This window comes from Triticum aestivum, chromosome 5A (assembly GCF_018294505.1).
Source record: "Triticum aestivum cultivar Chinese Spring chromosome 5A, IWGSC CS RefSeq v2.1, whole genome shotgun sequence".
Taxonomy (NCBI): domain Eukaryota; kingdom Viridiplantae; phylum Streptophyta; class Magnoliopsida; order Poales; family Poaceae; genus Triticum; species Triticum aestivum.
Window position 1 is genome coordinate 9,849,427 of NC_057806.1, and position 21,731 is coordinate 9,871,157.

The 21,731-nt window shown below is 42.9% G+C and overlaps 2 protein-coding genes across 2 annotated transcripts; both read left to right on the plus strand.

The window, feature by feature from the left end:
• The first annotated feature begins 1,726 nt into the window (after positions 1–1,726).
• LOC123101989 (CSC1-like protein RXW8) lies at positions 1,727–8,175 on the plus strand. Its single transcript, XM_044523238.1, has 12 exons — positions 1,727–1,934; positions 2,034–2,155; positions 3,005–3,369; positions 3,843–3,989; positions 4,304–4,367; positions 4,453–4,662; positions 5,069–5,266; positions 5,362–5,660; positions 5,920–6,199; positions 6,334–6,609; positions 6,873–7,106; positions 7,275–8,175. The coding sequence occupies exons 3-12, from the start codon at positions 3,089–3,091 to the stop codon at positions 7,698–7,700; spliced, it is 2,415 nt and encodes an 804-aa protein (XP_044379173.1). The 5' UTR covers positions 1,727–1,934; positions 2,034–2,155; positions 3,005–3,088; the 3' UTR covers positions 7,701–8,175.
• A 944-nt stretch (positions 8,176–9,119) lies between these two features.
• On the plus strand, positions 9,120–14,974 carry LOC123101990 (CSC1-like protein RXW8). The gene is made up of 12 exons (XM_044523239.1): positions 9,120–9,422; positions 10,162–10,385; positions 10,653–11,014; positions 11,294–11,440; positions 11,688–11,751; positions 11,845–12,054; positions 12,196–12,357; positions 12,456–12,754; positions 12,947–13,223; positions 13,301–13,576; positions 13,925–14,158; positions 14,295–14,974. The coding sequence occupies exons 3-12, from the start codon at positions 10,734–10,736 to the stop codon at positions 14,526–14,528; spliced, it is 2,184 nt and encodes a 727-aa protein (XP_044379174.1). The 5' UTR covers positions 9,120–9,422; positions 10,162–10,385; positions 10,653–10,733; the 3' UTR covers positions 14,529–14,974.
• Positions 14,975–21,731: the final 6,757 nt, after the last annotated feature.

Consider the following 21,731-nt stretch of genomic DNA (forward strand, 5'->3'; position numbering starts at 1 on the left):
GCACCCAAGAAGTCGGCAATGCTAAGGATGGATGATAGTGAAGATGAGGAGGAGAGGAACTTGGGCAAGCCCGAGGGAACCAAGAAGGGCAAGCTAAGGGTGAAGATGGAAGAAGAGGCGTCAAGCCTAAGGGAGAAGATGGACCACATGATGAAGACAAGAGAGGAATTGACAACGAATACATTGGAGACGAAGCTTCTTATCACCGAGAAGAAGAAAGAGGTCAAGCTTGCACAAATTGAAGCAAAGCGTGAAGAAGCAAAGCGCAAGGCCGAGTTGGAGGAGAGGATGATCAAGCTCAAAGAGGCAAAGGTATGGAAAGAACTCATGGTGGAAGAGAAAGAGCACATGATGATGTCCAAGAAGGACATGGATGAAGACCAATTGCAATGGTGGAAGGACTGCAAGGAGGACATCGCGGAGAGGAAGAGGATGTTCCGTGTTGCGTCCTCTACTTTTCGAGGTGACACTCCGATGAGTAGTTGTGATGATGGCGGTGTGTACGACTCCACCGGTGCCAATGGAGATGCTTGATGGAGTCCGCTTGTGGTCTAGGAGATGGCGCCGAGGTGCAACTTTTTGGTGATGGTGCCGATGAGAAGAGGAAGATTATGATTTTGTGATGTAAACTATGAAACCATGCATCAATGATTGTCATTTGATAGTTTGTTTGGAAGTTGATTGTGTTTTTGTTGTCATAAATTGTGAGATGTCAAATGATAGATTTAAAGGTTGGGGTCGAGGCAAACACTAGAACCCTCAAATCCAATCCTTAAAGCAGCAGTTTAAGGGTTGGGTTTGAGGGTTCTAGTATTTGCCTCTGTTTTTCAACTCTTAAAAATGTCAAAAAGTGGTACTTCTCAACCCTTAAAACTGCTTGAAGGATTTAAGAGTTTGAGGGTTCTACTAGTAATGCTCTTATAATGCTTGAGTTGCTTTGTACTTCTCGAATCTTCACAGTAGGTCTGAGTTTTGCAAAGAAAATGTAAAGAGTAAGCAGGAAGGATATTATTTTAATACGAAACAATTACCGGCCAAGTGCCCTGTTCTTAAAGCAAAAGGTGACGTGATTTACCAGAAATTTGGCACGCGTTTTTCACCGTGGTCGACTAAACAGACAGCACGCGCGTGTGCGTGCGTGCGTGATCCGTGCGCGGACCAATCCGGCAGTCCGTAGCTCGCTCGAGGCGGACCAGATCGCGGCCGCTGGCCTCCGATCCAACGGCCCAGGTGCGTGCGAGCATGGCCGCCATGACGACGACACCACCATGGACGGACCGGGTCCTCTTACGTGGCTCCCCGCATGACACCCGCCGCCGCAGATGGGCCCAGCCGGCTCCCACCACGTGGCCCGAGCCGCCGTCGTCACGGCCAAGCCTCTTTATATTTTTTGAGCATCAGTATAGACACAAGCGCTCATATACACGCGCATACACTCATACCTATAAACGCACACACGCACACCTTATCCTATGAGCATCTCTGAGAGACTGAGTCGGCATATCATCTTGAAATTTACGAAGTTACCGTAGACGCCTCATCGTCGACGGGAACGTCTCCTCCCACTAAAAGCGCATCGCCGAAAATCCTTAAATAAATTCAGAAATAATGCGAGCACCAGGATTTGAACCCTGATGGGTTGGAAATATCACTGTCCATCTAACCAATTCAACCACATGTTGATTCCATTTATTTATTGTTCGCCCATTGATTGGTTTTTATTCGCCAGAAATAAATACCATTGGGTTGGTTTTTTCGCGTTGCTTACGGAGGGGCGGAAAGAAAATAAGACTTGGAAGGAATCCCTGAGCCCATCAACTCCTCTCGCTCTCGCTCGCTCCCGGGCAACCAAAAACTCCACGCCCGACGGCCGAGGCTTCCGCTCCAATCTCCGGCGAGGTTGCTCCCTCGCCATTGCCGCGCTCGTTTCCCAGGTGGGCGGCGGCCGCTCCGCTCCTCTCCTCTCCCCGCCCGCGCTCCCGGTAACCGTCGGCCGCCTTATTCCTCCCTTCTGATTCCGCTTCATGGTGTAGGGTTCTGCGGCGGCGGCACGAGACTCGCTCGAGGACGACCGACGCCGGGCGGCGGCCGGCCCCTCACTCGCTCGCTCGCTCGCTTGGTTCCGGCGGGCTTGCCCTCCCCGTCGACTAGGAGGGTAACGGATTCCTCTGCCGCTCCTCCTCCGTTTTGCGCGCTTATTTTGCTGCTGCTACTGCTACTTTAGTTCGGCAGATTCGTTTCGGTTCTGGCGAGTTCCTGCCAAGTGGCGGCAACGGTTGCGACGCATTCCCTTCACCACCTCGCGCAAGCCCCGGAGATTTCCTATTTTCCTCTTTTTTCTTCAGCGATATTAGCTAGCCTGCGCTCGGTTGGTTGGTTGGTGTGTTTTTTCACCGGTTGTTCTGCTCTGATTTTGTATTGTTCCGTTCCGTGTTAGCTTTATTTAGTCTTATTACTTACACCTGGGACATGGAGGATTGCGGGGTAGCCTTAGCCTAGCGTTGCGTTGCTGGTGCTGGCTGGCACGCGAACCGACCCCACAGTAGAGCGATCGAATCTGGCCTACCTCTTCAACTCTACCGGACAGCTCGGATTCGCCCACTTCCAGTTTGCAATGCAATGCAATGCTTGCTCATGCTGCTGCTGCTGCCCAATCATCGAATTTAATTTGATTATATAAACTATGACCTTGGAGTACTACTGATATGTGCTTTGATCTACTAAGGGAGGGGGCTAATTTGCGGGTAATCTTTGGTAATTTCAGTATGGTTTTTCTGAGACCACTGCTTGATCGACGGTTCTGTTGTCCTGTGGCACTTACACATCATGCAGCTTGTTTCGTTTGAAAACTGATGTAAAGGGGGAACTTGTTAAGCACGTTTGGAATGCGCATACACTCCTGGTGGGATGACAATGGAACTGGCAGTGATGCTGCTGTGCAATTTACAATTCAGCCTGCAGACTCAATGTGTTAACCACTATCTTCCTATTCCTATACCTGCAGGTGCCAAGGGCATCACGGATGGTGCTTCTGTGCATATTTAGATGACATATGATCTGTTTTCGGTGACTGACCCGGTAGAAAGCCATGAAGATCAGCGCACTCCTGACCTCTGCGGGCATCAATATTGGGCTTTGCGTGCTCTTTCTGTCGCTCTATTCTGTTCTGAGGAAGCAGCCAGCCAATGTCAGGGTCTACTTCGGCCGGAGGATTTCCGAGGAGCATAGTCGGCTCCGAGAGGCTTTTATTTTGGAGAGGTTTGTTCCATCAACTGGCTGGATCGTCAAGGCCCTGCGGTATACCGAGGAAGAGCTCTTGGCAGCTGCTGGGCTGGATGCTGTCGCTTTCAATAGAATGCTTGTCTTCAGGTACACCAAATTTCGTCTTTGATATCCATGTATCCCTCTGTGCCATTATTGTGTTGGTTAAAAGACAATGGTATCTGATTGATGAGCTTGTTAACATCCACGTGTGGTCTGAATCAGAAGGAGACAGAAACTTGTTGCTCTGGCAGCTGCATACAAAATAGAACTTCTTTTAATGCTGTTATATAAAATCGTAGAGGACAGACCCAGTGCATAGAAGCTCCCACACAAGGTGGGGTCTGGGGAGGGATTATAGGAACTTAGTCTTACCCCTGCGAAGTGCAATGCAGAGAGGCTGGTTCGAACCAAGGACCTTTTGGCACAAGTGGGGAGGACTTCACCACTGCGCCAGGCCTGGCCTCTATTATATAAAATCGCGGATCCCTCTTTTTTGTTTGCTATTTTCTGTCATACTGCTTTTCTATCAGTTTAACATCAGATTCGAGTTTTGCACACTGATACATTCGTTTCTGCAGCATACGTATCTTTTCACTGGCTGCCCTTCTGTGTGTGTTTGGAATACTTCCATTGCACTATTATGGAAAAAATATACTACATAGTCGGATTCCTTCAGAAGATTTGGATATCTTCACAATTGGGAATGTGGAAGTGCGATCAAGATGGTGAGCTGAGCAATTTATTTTAATTTTATCATAAGGTGTTTTTTAGGGTATCATAAGGTAGTTTTTTTAGGCTATCATAAGGTGTTTTTTTTCTAGGCTATCATATGGTGGTTTTATCAAGGCTGAAATTGTATATTTGTTTGTCGTATGCTGTGTTGATTATTGGTATTTATAGTGTTAATCGTTTTGCCTCTAACTGGACTTCATTTAGTTCCGTGCACGTCTCCACTCTTCAAAACATGAGAAAATAATATGTATATGGGAGCGCAATATACATACTTCTTTATTCAATTTATTTGCTGGTTGCATTGCAGGCTTTGGGTTCATTGTCTAGTTCTCTACATAATATCTGGAGTAGCTTGCATTCTCCTATATCTTGTAAGTATTTTTTTGAAGTACGGACTATTCTACATCGTCATATTGAGGAATACATGTAATGTTGTTTCCTTACCCAATCTTTCAGGAGTATAGGCACATTGCTAGACTGAGGCTCCTTCACCTTAAGCGTGCAACACCCAATCCAGGCCAATTTACTGTGCTTGTTCGCGGAATACCAAAGATAACAAAAGAATCGTGCAGTAGTGCTGTTGATGATTTCTTCACCAAGTATCATGGGTCAAGTTACCTATTCCACCAAGTTGTTTATAAAGTTGGGAAAGTTCAGAAGATAATGGTAAGCAATTCTCATACAACGTTTCTATTTGTTTGGAGGGTGGGAGATGTGGGAGAACGTGACATAATTGCCAAGGTAGTATTTTTATGATTTAATGCTGTCAGTCTTAGACTTACTTTCCTCGTGGTTCGGTAACCGCTATGTCATGTAAGGGATAATTCATGTGCTGCACATTCATTATGATAATTTTTGTCTTCTCCATGAATTTGTGAAATGATCTCATATCATTTAAGTTACATTTATACATTTTATCTGCAAAGGTGTTTGTGATATTGCATATTCTTTTTCATATTCTCCCTGAGTTACTGAATTGATCTCAGATCGGTTGATTTGGATTTGTACCTTTTATCTGCATATTAGTATTTTGCCTTCTGCTTCTGGAGTAAAACTGTTTCGTATACTGCAGACTGGTGCCAAGAAGGCATGTAGAAAGTTGAAACATTTCACGGACACCACTGTAGATCAGAGCTACAAAGCAATTACATACCGGTGTTGTCTTTGTGGTGCCTCTTCAAATTCTTTCCACTTGTTGCCCACTGACGAAGTTGTACCGAGCAGAGGAAAAGCTGACCTGGACGATTCTAGCTTGAACATGGATAATGAGGTTTGCTTCACAATTTTGCAAACATTGATTCTTTTACTAAGTTTACCAACAAGTCGATATAGAATCAGTAACTGCAGTTCTGGAACTATTTACAGGAATGTGCGGCTGCTTTTGTATTTTTCAAAACTCGGTATGGAGCACTTGTTGCGTCAGACGTTCTTCAGACATCGAACCCTACGAAGTGGGTTACTGATCCAGCTCCAGAACCAAATGATGTGTATTGGTCAAACATTTGGCTTCCCTATAAGCAGCTTTGGATTCGACGGATAGCGACGCTTCTTGGTTCTATTGTTTTTATGCTCTTATTTCTGGCACCAGTGACGTTTATAAATGGTCTATCTCAGCTTGATCAGTTGCAGAAGAGGCTTCCTTTCCTTAATGGGATATTGAAGCAGTAAGTACCTATGTTGCACTGGAGCTGACATCTATATTGAACTTCATCTTCCCTATCGACTAATATGTAGAGTCTGGTATGCATCAGATCTCATTTAGAGCTGAAATTTGAAACAGCAAGCAAAACCATTTATATCTAGACCGATTAACACATTTTAGTTTGAGTGTTTTGTGATAGTTAAGGTACTACCATTCAGCATAGACATATGGCTTGTCCTTCATTTGTAATTGGCTTCTATTGACTCCTCTTCCATGTGCAGGCCACACCACATGGTCCAACTAATAACTGGATACCTTCCGAGTGTCATACTGCAAATATTTCTGTACTCTGTTGCGCCAATAATGATGCTATTTTCAACACTAGAGGGGCCTGTATCTCACAGCGAAAGGAAGAGGAGTGCTTGCTGTAAAGTGCTGTACTTCTTGATTTGGAATGTATTCTTTGTTAATGTGGTATCTGGTACTGTCTTAAAACAATTGGATTTTTTTTCAAGCCCAAAGGACATTCCTGTCCAGCTCGCTAAGGTTATACCTGGGCAGGTTAGTTCCATCTTGTTGTTACGCAGTAGAAGATCATTCTTCTTTTTTCTTTTGAGAAAATGCAGAAAGATCATTTTGTTTATGGAAGGTCAATATATTCTGACTGCAATTCTGTAAATCCATTTTGATTTCAGGCTTCCTTCTTCATCACCTATGTTCTGACTTCAGGATGGGCCAGTTTATCATCTGAACTTATGCAACTCTTTGGTCTGATCTATAACTTCATAAGGAAGTATGTTCTGAGAATGAAAGAAGATACAGAGTTTGTCCCCTCGTTCCCCTATCACACTGAAGTACCAAAAGTATTGTTGTTTGGACTATTGGGATTCACATGCTCTGTACTGGCGCCCTTGATCTTACCTTTTCTGCTAGTCTACTTCTTCCTGGGTTATGTCGTATACCGCAATCAGGTGAGCGAGAAACTAGAGTTGGTGTTATAGTGTTATACTAATAAGTCCATAGCAGTTGTTATGTTGCATTCTCTTTTCTTAGAACAACTATGTTGCCATTATACATATAGGTGAACATTGTTTAGTAGCTTACACAGTGCTATCCGCAGATATAAATTAGGACAATTTAAGATGTTCTTGTCAACGATTAAATACTTGATACAAAGTATATTTGCTATTTTTGCTTGGTATGCTAATGATCTGCCATCTGTATATGTCCTCAGCTGCTCAATGTGTACCGCACGAGATATGACACCGGTGGTTTGTATTGGCCGATTATACACAACACAGTGATATTCTCTCTCGTGCTCACCCAGATCATCTGCCTCGGTGTATTTGGCCTGAAAGTATCACCAGTAGCTGCAGGCTTCACCATACCTCTCATCATCTTCACTCTTCTGTTCAATCAGTATTGCAGAACCCGGCTTCTTCCACTGTTCAGCACTTTCCCAGCACAGGTTTGCATTGCTTCCATAATTCTCCAAGCTAGGAAATAACATACTGATGAACATGAACCTAGTTTTTAGTGCAAACTCGGAAATAACTCAGGGGCAGAACTTTATTGCCATTTCCTGACCGGTGATTATTATCCCTGTTTTGTTGACCGCTGTGTTCCGCAAGTGCAGAATTTAATCGACATGGACAGGGAGGACGAGCTGTCAGGAAGAATGGAACATATTCACCAACGGCTCCATACCGCATATTGCCAGTTCCCTGATTCCGAAGATATACAACTGGAGGAGATTCGGACCGTCGGGAATGATGAGGACGTCGGAGGTTGTAGCTCAGGCGGGTCCAACGGCAAAGGTAGCCCGGGTGAGTTCAACGGCAAAGGTAGCTCGGACGAGTCCAACGGCAAAGGTAGCCCGGGGGAGTTCAATGGCAAAGGTGGCTCGGACGAGTCCAACGGCAAAGAGACCCTCCAGGAACAGCAGCAGCCCAGAAGGGATCTGTCTCACCCAACACTCAAAGGGCTTCCCGTTAGCCGTCTGCAGAATGCCGTGAGATGCGTCACTTTCCTCATTAGGCTGCAGAAAAGAGGCTTGTCATGATACAGCCAGCGTTGGACAACTAACTACTGACGAACCCTTTCATCATGTGGCCGCTCATGTAAATGTACAGCGATATATAGGCCGTACAAGTTTTTTTTTTTTTTTGGAAAAAGAGGGGGTTTATAGATCATACATACAAGTACACAAGATACATTAGAGAATAGGTTAAGAAAAATAGTAATCCAAGTAAAGCATCATCATGGTTAACTGGGGCAGCGTCCGGAAGTTTCGACAGACATGAAAGTGATCGGTGTCGTGAGGTATCATGATCATCATTACCTGTAAAGTCTTCTTACCTGTAGACATCCAAGGCTGTGGTTTTCATGCTTGTCTGGTTAGTTCTGTCCTGGGCATCTCCGTTTGATGATGAACTTGACCTGTTTTTGTCGAGAGGCATGGGCAATCATTTTTGTATTTGGTGGCAGCTCTTGGCATCTAGCACTGGTCAGGCACAACATCTTTGGTTGATTGCGAACTCTACAGCGAGGATAAAAATCAGGGGGAGTTGCCAGTCCTGTTGTCCATTGTTCTTTTTATATCCTGGTCGGTCCAAAAATAGTAACCGAGCGTGCAGCCTAGATCCGTTGGTTAAATAATGAAATGAAATGACCCCTTGGTTACGATGTTGATTAGCGAGCAATTATCGGTGGCTAATACTAGCTCCGTCCCATAATATAAGAGCGTTTTTTACACTAGCTCCGTCTCATAATATAAAAGCGTTTTTGACACTGCACCAGTGTAAAAAACGCTCTTATATTATGAAACGGAGGGAGTAATTAATAATAATCCTTGCAATTTGGGAGGGCCAGCGCGGCGTGGAGCGCACGCAAGGAAGCCCGATGAACTGTATTCAAATTAGATCCCGAATTGTATTACTTATTAATCAGGTTGGAGGAATAATTATGTATGGAAGCAAGATTAGTGAATAATCTACCCTCCTTGTGGGGGGCATTGCTGCTCCTTGTTGCCAGCCTGAGTGATGTGGTTGGGTCCGCAATTTCTACACACCGCTCGTTTGCAGGCGTCAGGGAGTCGACGTCTCAAGCGTCTCCACCGTTGAGCCGACATACTAAGCGTGAAGCGTTTTTTCTTAACTTTTGTTTCTTCCGTTTCTATTATTATCACATGTGTTTTTTTCTCTATCCATTTCCTTTTTCTTTTTCGTTTATCATTTTTTTTCTCTGTTCACACTCTTCTTCTTTTTTTCGTTGTTTTCGGCGGCGATGGGGCGCGTACAAACTTGTTTAAAATTTACACAATGCTCCTACGTACGAACAACCATTCTCAAAATGTATATGAAGTTTTCTACACGTACACGAGTGCCCAATTTTTGAACATGGTATACACATTTTCTTTAATGCACTGGGGTGGGCCCCGCATTGGAATTGGTTGGTTTTGGGAGGAGTGGATGGGCTCTGCCTCTGCCTGCTCCCTCTCTCTCTCTCTGCTCTGCCGAGACAAATCAACTCCTCTGACCTGTCGCTCCCTCCCTCCCGCCTCCCACCAACCAATCGCCGGCGACCTCGGCCCCTCGCCATTGCCGCGCTCCGTCGAGGCGGGCGCTTCCCCCGCTACTCTCCCCGCCAATGCTCCCGACGCCCGCCGCGTTTCCCTTCTGATTTCTCCGCTCGCTTCAGGGTGGCGTAGGGTTCCTCCTGCCTCTGCGGCGGCGGGCGCACGACGTACGTCTTGGCTCCGGCGGCTGTTCCAGTCCAGTCTGAGGTAGCAGATTCCTCTTCCTCCCCCCTTTTGTTCTGCTCCTATGTATTCTTCTGCTACTTCCATCAGAACGGCAGGTTGAATTCTTCTGTAGTGTTCTCGGCATTTTGGTCAGAGGTTGGAAGTTTTCCATTTTGTTTCTAGTCAAATTATTAGCCCCCAAGTTGGTCGAATCTGATTTTGAAGCGCTCCTGCTCAGTACTTTTGATCGAATATAGCCCACCACCTGTTAAACTCAGCCGGACAGCTCGGATTCCTCCCGTTCATATCTCATGGAATCTGTGCTCAGAAAAATTATCTGAAGGAATTTTTGCTCAGAATTTGCCGCAAAAAAATCATCTCATGGAATCTGTGCTCGGAGTATGCGATATTACCATGTCGTGCTAGATAATGTGTGCTTTGATCGAGCCAGGGGGGCGGTGCTCGGATTCGGTGGCCACTTGGAGGGGAATCTTTGGTTATCTCAGTTAACTGATAAGTACATCCAAAGTTGAAAAAACAGCACTAAGAGTTAATTGTGCTTTTGCAACTGCCTTGCGCTTTTCTGACAAAAAGCGCAGGCTTAACCGCAATTAAGCACCAGGGGTTTTGCTATCCCGGCGCAGGCACGCCTTTCTAACTATGGTCTTGTCCCACTACCACATTGAGCAGCTTTTGCTTCATCTGGAACTTGTCAAGTTTAGACTTTAGACTACTTCAGTCTCTAGTGTTAAGCAGTATCTTCATCTTCCTGTATCTGTAGGTGCCGAGGACATCAAGAATGATGCTTCTGTATATGCTTAGATGACATCAATCAGCCGGACAGCTCGGATTCCTCCAGTTCACATCTGATGGAATTTGTGCTTTGATCGAGCCAGAGGGGGGCGGTGCTCGGATTCCTCCAGTTCATATCTGATGGAATTTGTGCTTTGATCGAGCCAGCAGGGCGGTGCTCGGATTCTGTAGCCACTTAGAGGGGAATCTTTGGTAATCTCAGTTAACTGATACATCCAAAGTTTGAAAAAAACAGCACTAGGAGTTAATTGTGCTTTTCTGACAAAAGCACACGCTTAAGCGTAATTATGTGCATATTACGCGCTGCTATCACCCAGGCATGCCTTTTTTAACTATGGTCTTGTCACACTACCAAGTTGAGTAGCTTTTTGCTTCATCTGGAACTTGTGCAGTTTCGACTTTAGACTACTTCAGTGTCTACTACTGTTAAGAAATATCTTCATCTTTCTGTACCTGTAGGCCCCGAGGACATCAAGGATGATGCTTAGATGACATGTGCTCCATTTCTTGTCCGTGGCTGGTCTGATAGGATAGGAAGCCATGAAGATCAGTGCGCTCATGACCTCTGCTGGCATCAATATTGGGATCTGCGTGCTCTTGTGGTCGCTCTATTCCGTTCTCAGAAAGCAGCCAGCATTTGTAAGGGTCTACTTCGGCCGGAGGATCGCCGAGGAGAATAGACTGCTCCGAGAGGCCTTCATCTTGGAGAGGTTTGTTCCATCCACTGGCTGGATCGTCAAGGCCCTGCAGTGTACCGAGGAAGAGCTATTGGCAGCTGCTGGGCTGGATGCTGTTGCTTTCAATAGAATGCTAGTATTCAGGTACTCCCGAGTTTTTGTCCTGATATCCATGTACTCCTTCCTTGGTATCATTATTCTGCTGGCTAGAAGAAGACACTGGTATCTGGTTGATGAGCATATTAACATCCATCTATGTATGTGTTGACTATAAAATCAGGAGACGGAAAGTGGAAGCTCTGGCAGCTGCCTTATAAAATTGGGCTTGTTTTAGTGCTTGTTAAGAAGAATCCTTTTTCTATCGGCTTAATGGACCTCAGATTCCAAATTTGCAAACTGATGTATTCATATTTTTTTCTGCAGCATACGCATCTTTTCCCTAGCTGCCATCCTGTGTCTTTTTGGAATTCTTCCAGTGCATTATTTTGGACGAAAGATGCATCGCCTTGAGATTTCGTCAGAACAATTGCATATGTTCACAGTTGGTAATGTGGAAGTGCAATCAAGATGGTGAGTTGAACAATTTATTCTAGGTTTATCATAAGGTAGTTTTATCAAGGCTGAAATTTTATATTTATTCGTGGTATGCTGCGTTGATCATTTGGATTTATAGGGTTATCTTGTTTTGCCTCTACCTTGACTTGATTAGTTTCTTGTATGTCCACTCTTCAAGACATTAGAAAAGAACAGGCAATGTATGGTGGCGCAACATACATCCACACTTCTGTATTCATTTTATGTGCTGGCTGTATTGCAGGCTTTGGGTTCATTCTATAGTCCTCTACATTATATCTGGAGTAGCTTGCTTTCTCCTATATGTTGTAAGTTTTTTTTTGCTCGTAGAAAGTAGGGAGTATTCTGTTTCCTCATATTGAGGAACACATTTAATGTTGTTTCTCTACCCATTTTTTCAGGAGTATGGGCACATTGCTAGGCTGAGGCTCCTTCACCTTAAACGTGCAACACTAAATCCAGGTCAATTTACCGTGCTTGTTCGCGGAATACCAAAGACAGAAAATGAATCATGCAGTAGTGATGTCGATGATTTCTTCACCAAGTATCATGCATCAAGTTACTTATTCCATCAAGTTGTTTACAAGGCTGGGAAAGTTCAGAAGATAATGGTAAGCAATTCTCATACAACATTTCTATCTGTTTGGAGGGTGGGGATGATCTCAAATCGCTTGGTTTGGATTTGTACCTTTTATCTGCATATTAGTATTTTGCTTCCTGCTTTTGGAGTAAAACTGTTTAATATGCTGCAGACTGGTGCAAAGAAGGCATGTGGAATGTCAGACCCTTCCACAGACACAACTCTAGATCAGAGGTGCAAGGCTGTTACATACCCGTGTTGTCTTTGTGGAGCCTCTTCGGATTCTTTCCAGTTGTTACCGACTGACGAAGTTGCAAAGAACATAGATAAGAAGGTTTGCTTTGCAGTTTTGCGAGCATTGATTGCTTTATTTACTATGTTCATCTTCAATAAGAATAAAATCAGTAACTTCAGTTCTGGAACTATTTACAGGAATGTGCAGCTGCTTTTGTATTTTTCAAAACTCGGTATGGAGCACTTGTTGCTTCAGAAGCACTTCAGACTTCGAACCCTACAAAGTGGGTTACTGATCTAGCTCCAGAACCAGATGATGTGTATTGGTCAAACATTTGGCTTCCTTATAAGCAGCTTTGGATTCGACGGATAGCTACTGTTCTAGGTTCTCTTGTTTTTCTGGTCTTATTTGTGGTACCAGTGGCATTTATACAAGGTCTATCCCAGCTTGATCAGTTGCAGAAGAAGCTCCCTTTCCTTGATGGGTTACTGAAGAAGTAAGTACCATGTACTGGAACAGACCTCTCTATGCTCATCTTCATATCCACTGACTCGTAGACTCTAGCATGCATCAGGTCTCATTTAGACTGGTTAACACATTCTACCTTGATGTATCTTGAACATATAGCTTTTTCTTCATTTATATGTAGTTGGCTTCGAGAATTGACCCCCATCCCTTTGACGTGCAGGCCATACATGAGCCAAATAATAACTGGATACCTTCCTAGCGTCATACTGCTACTATTCCTGTACACCGTTTCGCCAATAATGATACTGTTTTCGACAATGGAGGGGCCTACATCTCACAGTGAAAGGAAGAAGAGTGCTTGCTCTAAAGTGCTGCACTTCTACATTTGGAATGTGTTCTTTGTTAGTTTAGCATCTGGTGCTGTCATAAACCAATTGAACCCTTCTTCGAGTACGAAGGACATCGCTGTCCGGCTAGCTCGTGTCATACCTGAGCAGGTTAGTTCTATCTTGTCTTTCATGCTGCAGAAAGATCATTTTTCCTCTAACTAATACACTGTAAATCTGTGTTTCAGACTACGTTCTTCATCACCTATGTTCTGACTTCAGGATGGGCCAGTTTATCATCTGAACTTATGCAACTCTTTGGTCTGATCTATAACTTTATAATAAAGTATGTCCTGAGAATGAAAGAAGATATCGCGTTTGTTCCCACATTTCCTTATCACACAGAAATACCAAAAGTTATGTTGTTTGGACTATTGGGCTTCTCGTGCTCTGTACTGGCACCCTTGATCTTACCTTTTCTGCTAGTCTACTTCTTCCTGGGTTATGTTGTATACCGCAATCAGGTGAGAGAGAAACTAGAGATGGCTTCTAGAATACTAATAATCACATGGCAGTTGCTATGTTGCATTCTATTTTCTTAGAACAACTATGTTGCCCCCGCAAAAAAGGAAAAACTATGTTGCCATTACAAGTGAACATTGTTTAGCAGCATACAGTGCTATCCGCAGATATAAAATGGGAAAAATTAAGTACATGCTCTTGATGGCAAATACTTGATAAAAATAATTTTGTTAATTTTTTCCGACGAGCAAGGCAGGAGCTCTGCCGATTTCATTATGCTGCCGATTTTTGTCATATGAACCCTATTGGTTCTGTATGCTAATGATCTGCCATCTTGTATCTGTTTTCAGCTGCTCAATGTTTACCGCATGAGATATGACAGTGGTGGTTTGTATTGGCCAATTGTACACAACACGGTGATATTCTCTCTAGTGCTCACCCAGGTCATCTGCTTCGGTGTATTTGGCCTAAAAGAATCACCAGTAGCTGCAGGCTTCACTATACCTCCTATCTTCTTTATTCTTTCGTTCCATCAGTATTGTAGAACCCGATTCCTTCCCCTGTTCAAAACTTTTCCGTCACAGGTTCGTGCTATTATTTCGATACATAACACTCCAAACTAGTTGGGAATAATAACCCAGGAGTGAAATTTATTGTTACGGTGACTGGTGAGTCGTTGTTATCCCTGTTCCACTGATTGGCTGTGTTCCGACTGTGCAGGATTTAATCGACTTGGACAGGGAAGACCAAAGGTCAGGGAGAATGGAACATATTCACCACGGACTCCGTTCCGCATACCGCCAGTTCCCTGACAATGAAGATATAAAGCTGGAGCAAATCCTGACCGTCGGGAATGATGAGGACCAAGACGAAGGCTGTAGCTCGGGCGAGCGCAACGGAGAAGAAACCTGCAAGGAACAAGAGCCAGAAGGGATCTGTGTCACTCAACTCTGAAAGGACTCCCTGTTAGCCGTCTGCGGGATTCCGTGAGATCCATCGCTTTGCTCTGGACTGCAGAAAAGAGGTCCGGTGATAGAGCATTGATTAACTAACCACTAACTAACCCGTTTATCTGTCCGTCCGGTCGTGTAAATGTACGTCAGTATAGGTCATACATACAAGTATAGTATACATCATGCATTAGTTAGAAAATCCAAGTGAAGCATCATCATGGTTATTGGGGTGCAATTTTTGTTTAGGGCAGCGTTCGAAGTTTGGACAAACAGGAACTAAGGCCACCCACAATGCGTGGTATCATGGGCTAGTATCATAATAACACATGATACTACTTTAGTTACTGCATCCACAATACATAATATCATACATTAGTATCACATTATCACTCGATATGTTCAGTTGTAAAATCTTGATACGAAATTGTGGATATGATCTATTTCTTACGAACTCTTCTTGTTTGATGCTCTGTGAATGTGATATTGTATCGTAATATTGAAGAATATTGGGTTTTATGCCTGGCTGAGGTGCAACTCTGTTTGATGAACTTAATCTGTATTTATGAAGAAGCATGCACAATCATTTTTGTATTTGGTGGCAGCTCTTGAGCTGTCATCTACAATATCTGTAGATGATTTCAGACTTTACAGCCATTATCTATCACTATCATTTTTTTAGTGCAATTGACAGTAGGACATTGTCCCAATGTATAATTTTATTAAGATTTATATACAAATGTACATGCAAAGAATAAATAATGGGAGAATAAAACATAATGAAAGCAAAGGGAAGTTAGGAATCAGAGATGTGGGCCTATCCAAGTGCTAAGACAGCTTGATTTTTCTTTTCCGTTTAAGATTGCGCGGCTGTGTCCAATCAGAATAAGATCTTGCTTCAGCCCGAATCGCCAAGAGTTAATCCCTAGGAGTTTCATTCTTGTAAATTTCATCATTGCGCTGCATCCACACGTTCTAGCAAGTAGCAACCCATAATTAAAATATCCATAGCAATCTTCTTAGGAACCATTGACTTGCCAACAGACTGAAATGCCCCTCAATCTGTTATGAATAATAGATTGCCAACATCCTTGAGCAAAATTGCCAACTTTCTCATATGGGCAAGACAGACGCGTAGGGGTTTCCTCAGTGCCCTCATTGCAAAAGATACAGGTATAGATGTTCATATGAAAAGACTTGCAATTGAGAAGGATCCTAGTGTTGACCCTGTCATGTATGGACAACCAAAACAAGATTTATCTCTTGATCTACATGCACTTATTCAAAGCCATTTAAACAAAAGATGAGCCTTTGTCTTGCCCATGAGAAAGTTGTATGTTCGCATTGAGGAGTAAGCATGTGATTTTCAAATATAGCCCTATTTATCTTGCTCATCCGAATGAGGATTTCGATCAAGCAAGTCTTGTACTTCAGTATACCAAGCGAAAACTCGACTAGACAAATGCTTGTGGAATTCTTGTGCAAGATCACCAGAGTTAAGCATACTAGCCAGAGAAATTTTATCATTAAGAGCAGACGAGTGCATCTCAGGGAATTTTTAGTGAGAGGTTGTTCTACCCATTTATCATGTCAAAATAACAGAGTGCCCTTGTCCTACAGTACATGTGGCCACATCTTGACAATTTGGGATGTGCTTCAAGAGAAATTGTCAACAGAAAGAACCTTCGGTTCTGCCCTGGGGAGGGGTATTAGAATAATAAATTTCCCAAATGTGCTTCACCTAAGGAAGACTAGCCTTGTTATAAACCTTATATTGATTCTTGATCAGTAAAGCTTTGTTATGTGTATATCCAAAACTCCCAAACATCCCTGAGTTGTAGCCCTACAGACTTTTTTCCATGAAATGAGAACCCTTTATCCCCTGTTCCAATTTTTTTCTTCATAAGGTAGATAATCTTCTTTTAGTTCTTTTGGGAAGGGGTGTAAGATCATCAATTCTGGGCATGTTGATAGTAAGTTGCTCCAATTAGGTGAAAGGGGAGGAACCCCTGGCAAGCTAGGATGGCAGTGAGAGCTTGCATCTTAGCATCTAATCTAGGACATTAATATACACCATGAATTTAGGACAGTAATACTGAGCCTAAAGCGAGCCATCTCAGCAATTATCATTTCCGATCGTCTGTTTTCATGATCTGAATGTTTCTCGCCGTCAGATCACATGTGTATAGACATTTCTCCCACATCTGGCCCAGCTATCCTATGGGTTGCTGCTACAGAGGCCGGAACAAAGGCCTCTGGTAATTTGGGTTGTCGGCCAAACCATTCATCTAACCCCGACTTCACTCAAGAGGTCACCTTCAAACGAGTCTAAGCAGCAAGTGCGAGAGTAGGTTTTTAATTTGCAGTAGATGCACCTCAGAAATAGGAAGCACACAACTTGTATCATCAACATACTGTAAAACTAGGAAGTCAAGGCATGACTCAACTGGCAGAAAGCACTACTAGGGAAATGCTTATACACAGGAACTCAGTAGTAGCGCTTTTTATAAGAAAGCGCTGTTGCTAAAGAACGGTAGCGCTTGTCACTGAAGAGCGCTGCTACTATTCTTGTAGCAGTAGCGCTTCTGTTATAAAAAACGCTACTACTATAGTTGCCAACAGTTGCATGACAGTGTAGGTATACTAGTAACGCTCGTAATTAAAAAGCACTACTCTATTGTACATAGCAATAGCGTTGTCCTCTGACGAGCGCTACTGCTAAATAGCAGTAGCGGTTATTGCTAAACAGCGTTACTACTAAGCTTACCTTATCCACACCCGGCGCCCCGCGCGCGTCCCTCACTCTCCCTCACACACTCTCACTCGCCGCTCGTCGCCTGCCGTCGCCACAGTCGGCCGCCATCACCGCCGACGCCCCCAAGGTATCTGCCTCCCTCCCTCCATCCTCCTCTCGCCGCCCTCCCCTCCCTCCCTCCCTCCTCCTCCTCTCGTCGCCCTCCTCTCTCCCTCCTCCCACGGCCCTCCTCTCTCCTCCCTCTCCGCCGGCGGCCCCCTCCTCCACCTCCTCCCTCCTCCCTCTCCTGCTCTCTCCTCTTCCTCCCTCCTCCTTCCCCTCCTCCTCCCTCCTCCTCCTCCTTCCTCCTCCTCTTGGCCTCCTCCCACCTCCTCCTCCCCCCTTTTGTAAATAGGTTTTAGTTTTTGTTAAATGTAGGGTTTTGTTTTTAGTAAATGCAGGTTTTTAGTATATTTTGTTTTTAGAAAATTTGAATAAGTAATTTGAAAAGAATAAGTAAATGTAGGTCTTTTGAATAGAATAGGAACTTTTTAGAAATTTTGAATAAGTAAATTTGAATAGAATAAAATATGAAATTAAAAAAATAAGTAAATGTAGGTCTTCTGAATAGAATAGGAAATTTTTAGAAAATTTGAATAAGTAAATTTGAATAGAATTGGAAATTATAAGTACATTTGAATAGAATAATTAAATGTAGCTTATGGAGTTTCACTAAGTCCTAAGCTGACGATAATAATGTTTTTGTTTATATTTTGTTTTTGCAGAAATCAAGGAGCAACGACGACAAGTGTTTTTTTCGTAATTAAGCATGACTTCAACTATTTCAACGTGTAATTTTCATATTTTATAATTCGAGTAGCTTATCCCATGTCATGCAAGACGCTATGTCTTGGAGAGGATGAATTTTAAAAACCATGAAAATTTTGAAACAAAGAAAATTCACCTAAAGACCCATCATGGTATGGATTTTGAAGTAAATCTATACAATTATGAGAGCGTAACCCATTTGGGTTGCACAAATTGGGAAGCACTTTGCAAGATGTATGGTTTTTATGAGGGTATGCTTGTCACCATGGATCTTGGTGATTCTGACATCGACCAAGACAATATGGACATTTGGGTCCTTGTTGATACGCTTCCAATTCTACCGCCATGTGAGTTTCTCAAACATAGTTATTAACTAATTTATATTGTTTATTTCAAATAGTTGACAGCTTATTTTCATTGACAACTTATTTTCATTCTTCAAACAAAGTGCGGAAGATGGTAGACAGAACCTACTACACCGATGGCTCTGAGTTAACTTATCAAGAGAAAAATCATCTGATCACATTTTGTACTAATCTTGAGAATTACAATATCTTATCAAACTCCTTCACATTATGGTCAATACGTGCCACTAATGCACGTGTTGAACTACGGTAACATCCATGGAGATGCCATGGTAAGATTTTTTACTATTACGACATCCGTGCATCCTTTGCATAGATTCTTTTAAAACTTAACTACATTGCTAACTACAAAGTTATTACTATGTTTTTCAACAGAAAATCCCGAAGGATTGTGTGCCTTATCTGATGTATCAGAATGGTCGCCTTGATGTTTTGAACATACGGCCAGGTCATCCTACGAATCACACCTGTTCATATCAGATTTCTAAAAGCACCGAAGACATGAAAAATCAAAGAATGGAAAAAATGTATGGACAATCAGAAGGAGGTACTTGGAAGCAACATTGTGCGAAAGGCAAGAATTGGAGACAGGATAATCTCGATTCTCCATAATGGAGAGTCAGGGCCTATCTTGTTTTATGCTATTTTACCTAAGAGAAGGTAGTAGGTCCTAGCTAATAATACTCATGATCATGTGCTAAGACAACTAAGTAGGTTGGTTAGATGACTATGATGATGATGTGGTATCGAGTAGAAGTTGTATGATCGATGATGATGAGTACGACTTGTTATTACGATACCAACAATGAGTTATTTATTATTATGATCGATGATGCATGATGCTAAGTTGTTATATGAGCATGATGAGTTATTATATATATATCAGTAGGTGAAATGAACATGGATTAGATTCATTTCACCCATTGTTATATATAATAACTAATCATGGTCATACAATCATATGATGAAAGTACTGTATATAAAACCACAACGAAAATAAGTTGTATTTTTAAAAATACAGGAAAAGTTAGCAGCAACGCTTTTCAGAAGAAACGCTACTGCTACTTACTACTATCAGTAGCGCTTTCCCAAAGAAAGCGCTACTGCTAACTAGGTATAGCAGTAGCGCTCCTTATCCAGCGCTACTGCTACTAGTTAGCTGTAGCGCCTTAGTGATAGCATTCGTACAAGCGCTACTGCTAGCTATAAAACAAGCGCTACTACTAGGGTTTTCCCTAGTAGTGGGGGTTAGAATAAGTTGACTGTGCATGGCTTCATTGAGGATTGAGTGGAGAAAGTTTGCTCCTAGCAAAAAAGAGAGGAGATAGGGGATCACATTGCCGAACCTTAGAGTTTCTTCACGTAGGATTGTTTAGTATGTCTAGAATGTGGTAAATAGACTACAAACAAGCCTAGAGGACTCTCTCCTCAATTTTAAAGATCTTGGCACTTCTAAGCTTTTTCGTGATAGTCTAATAACACCCCACACATGCAAGTCTACAAGAGTATTGCAAGTGAAGACAACACTTGCATAAGTAAAGTTAAACGTGAGAGGTATGCGTACACTAGGAGACTCAACGAAGTATTTTTCCCATGGTTCAGATAGTTAGCACTATCCTACTCCATGTTGCTAGTGGCTACAAACCACGAAGGTTCAAGGATCATGGAGATCCCAGTTGCGAGTTCCACAAAGCAACAACTCTATGGAGGACTACATCCATGAAGGAGCAACCAACCTATGTCGTCATGGCATACTCCAACCTCACTCGGGGTAGATCCTCACAAAGTAGGTGATCTACATGCTCATACACACTTTTTGGTTCCTTCACACCTTCAAGGCTCCCAAACACATACACCTAACCAATCTAGGAGGCGCACACCCTCCAAAAGTAACAAGATTGAGGTTGTTTGGTGAAGAATACCTTGCTCTTGTGCTTCACTCCTCTCAAAACTCTGTTTAGATATGACTTACAATTTGAGATATAGGAGTGGAAAATAAGGAGAGGCTAGATCTCAAAAGAGCGTCTTAATTCTTGATGAAGAAAGAACTTTGAACTCAACACAAGAAGGTGAATTTCTTTCTCAAAAAATATGATTTGGATGTTTTCCTTTGAGTGAATAGATGGTATGTGTGTGTCTATATATCAGCAGAACCAGAAACCTGACTGTTGCACAATTGTTAGCATGGCTCGAAGGCTCAAAGGGTTTAGCTCCATACAAAGATAAAGGTGACAACTACTCTCATATGTATTGGAAGGCCGGACCAAAAGTCATTCTAAAGCCCTAACTAACGAACGGTTCACTTATGCATGCTTTTGAAAGCCGTTCAAAACTTCCAACCAAAAAATGTTTTGAGTGTCCCAACGGTTCAAGAAGTGGAGGTTTCAAATGGGGGGTGTCCAGAGGATCCAAAGTGATAAGGTTTATAGGCTAAATGTAGAGAGATAGTGGGAAACATGAAAGAATTCTTGAGGATTTTTGGTCATTAAGCACATGGACGATTAGCAACCTCGATGCCCTTTCGATAGTATTGGCATACATATGGATTTAAGTGATATTATATCACTAAAATGAAAACTCCAGGTCTTTTGGGACTTAATTTGAAATAGGCTTGATAAACATTAGTACCTTGATATATGTTAACATTAATTACCAAAATTTACCTAGGGGATCAGGATGCACTTTCACTTCAGCTACTAGGGGAGGATTGGGAACAACATCATCAATAGGACCAGGAGAGTTTTCGTGAGATTATACTACATAGTTACTGGAGATATGCAAGCCCAAGTCCTCACCCCCCTCAATATCGGTGAAATGAGGAGTATTAGTCATCACATCTGCACAAGTTCTATTAAAATGAATAGTAGGAATAACATGAATCACCTGCATTGATTTATTAGTAGGAGCATTGTCATAGGAAATATTAGCTTCCATATTATCACCACATGGAACAATCTAGTTACAGGGAGTAGACAACACTCACTTGCTCTCCACATTCCTTAGGATTCACATTTTCCTTTGTTCCACCTCGCTCCATTGATCTCCCAACATGTCCATTGGTGGAGAATCCAGAGGACGTAGATGAGTGGTCACAATCTGCGCAAAAGAGTGTGAATCGCCCCAACCTTCCCTTCCCACCATACAAAGGAAGGGGAAACCCTATATGGTGAGGATTTTGGAGCCTCCAGAAGTGGTGGAGGAGGTCATCAAGATTTGGAAATGGAAGTGGATGGGTGAGAGGATAAGGGTTTTACCTTGTGCTTGGGCCTGAAGTGTTGTA

Bases quoted from the DNA above. Each gene is read 5' to 3' on its own strand.
- LOC123101989 (XM_044523238.1), top strand. From the start codon at position 3,089: ATGAAGATCAGCGCACTCCTGACCTCTGCGGGCATCAATATTGGGCTT. The intron at 3,370-3,842 runs GTACACCAAATT...TCGTTTCTGCAG, and splicing joins AATAGAATGCTTGTCTTCAG to CATACGTATCTTTTCACTGG. The intron at 6,610-6,872 runs GTGAGCGAGAAA...ATATGTCCTCAG, and splicing joins ATGTCGTATACCGCAATCAG to CTGCTCAATGTGTACCGCAC.
- LOC123101990 (XM_044523239.1), top strand. From the start codon at position 10,734: ATGAAGATCAGTGCGCTCATGACCTCTGCTGGCATCAATATTGGGATC. The intron at 12,055-12,195 runs GTAAGCAATTCT...AATATGCTGCAG, and splicing joins GGAAAGTTCAGAAGATAATG to ACTGGTGCAAAGAAGGCATG. The intron at 13,577-13,924 runs GTGAGAGAGAAA...ATCTGTTTTCAG, and splicing joins ATGTTGTATACCGCAATCAG to CTGCTCAATGTTTACCGCAT.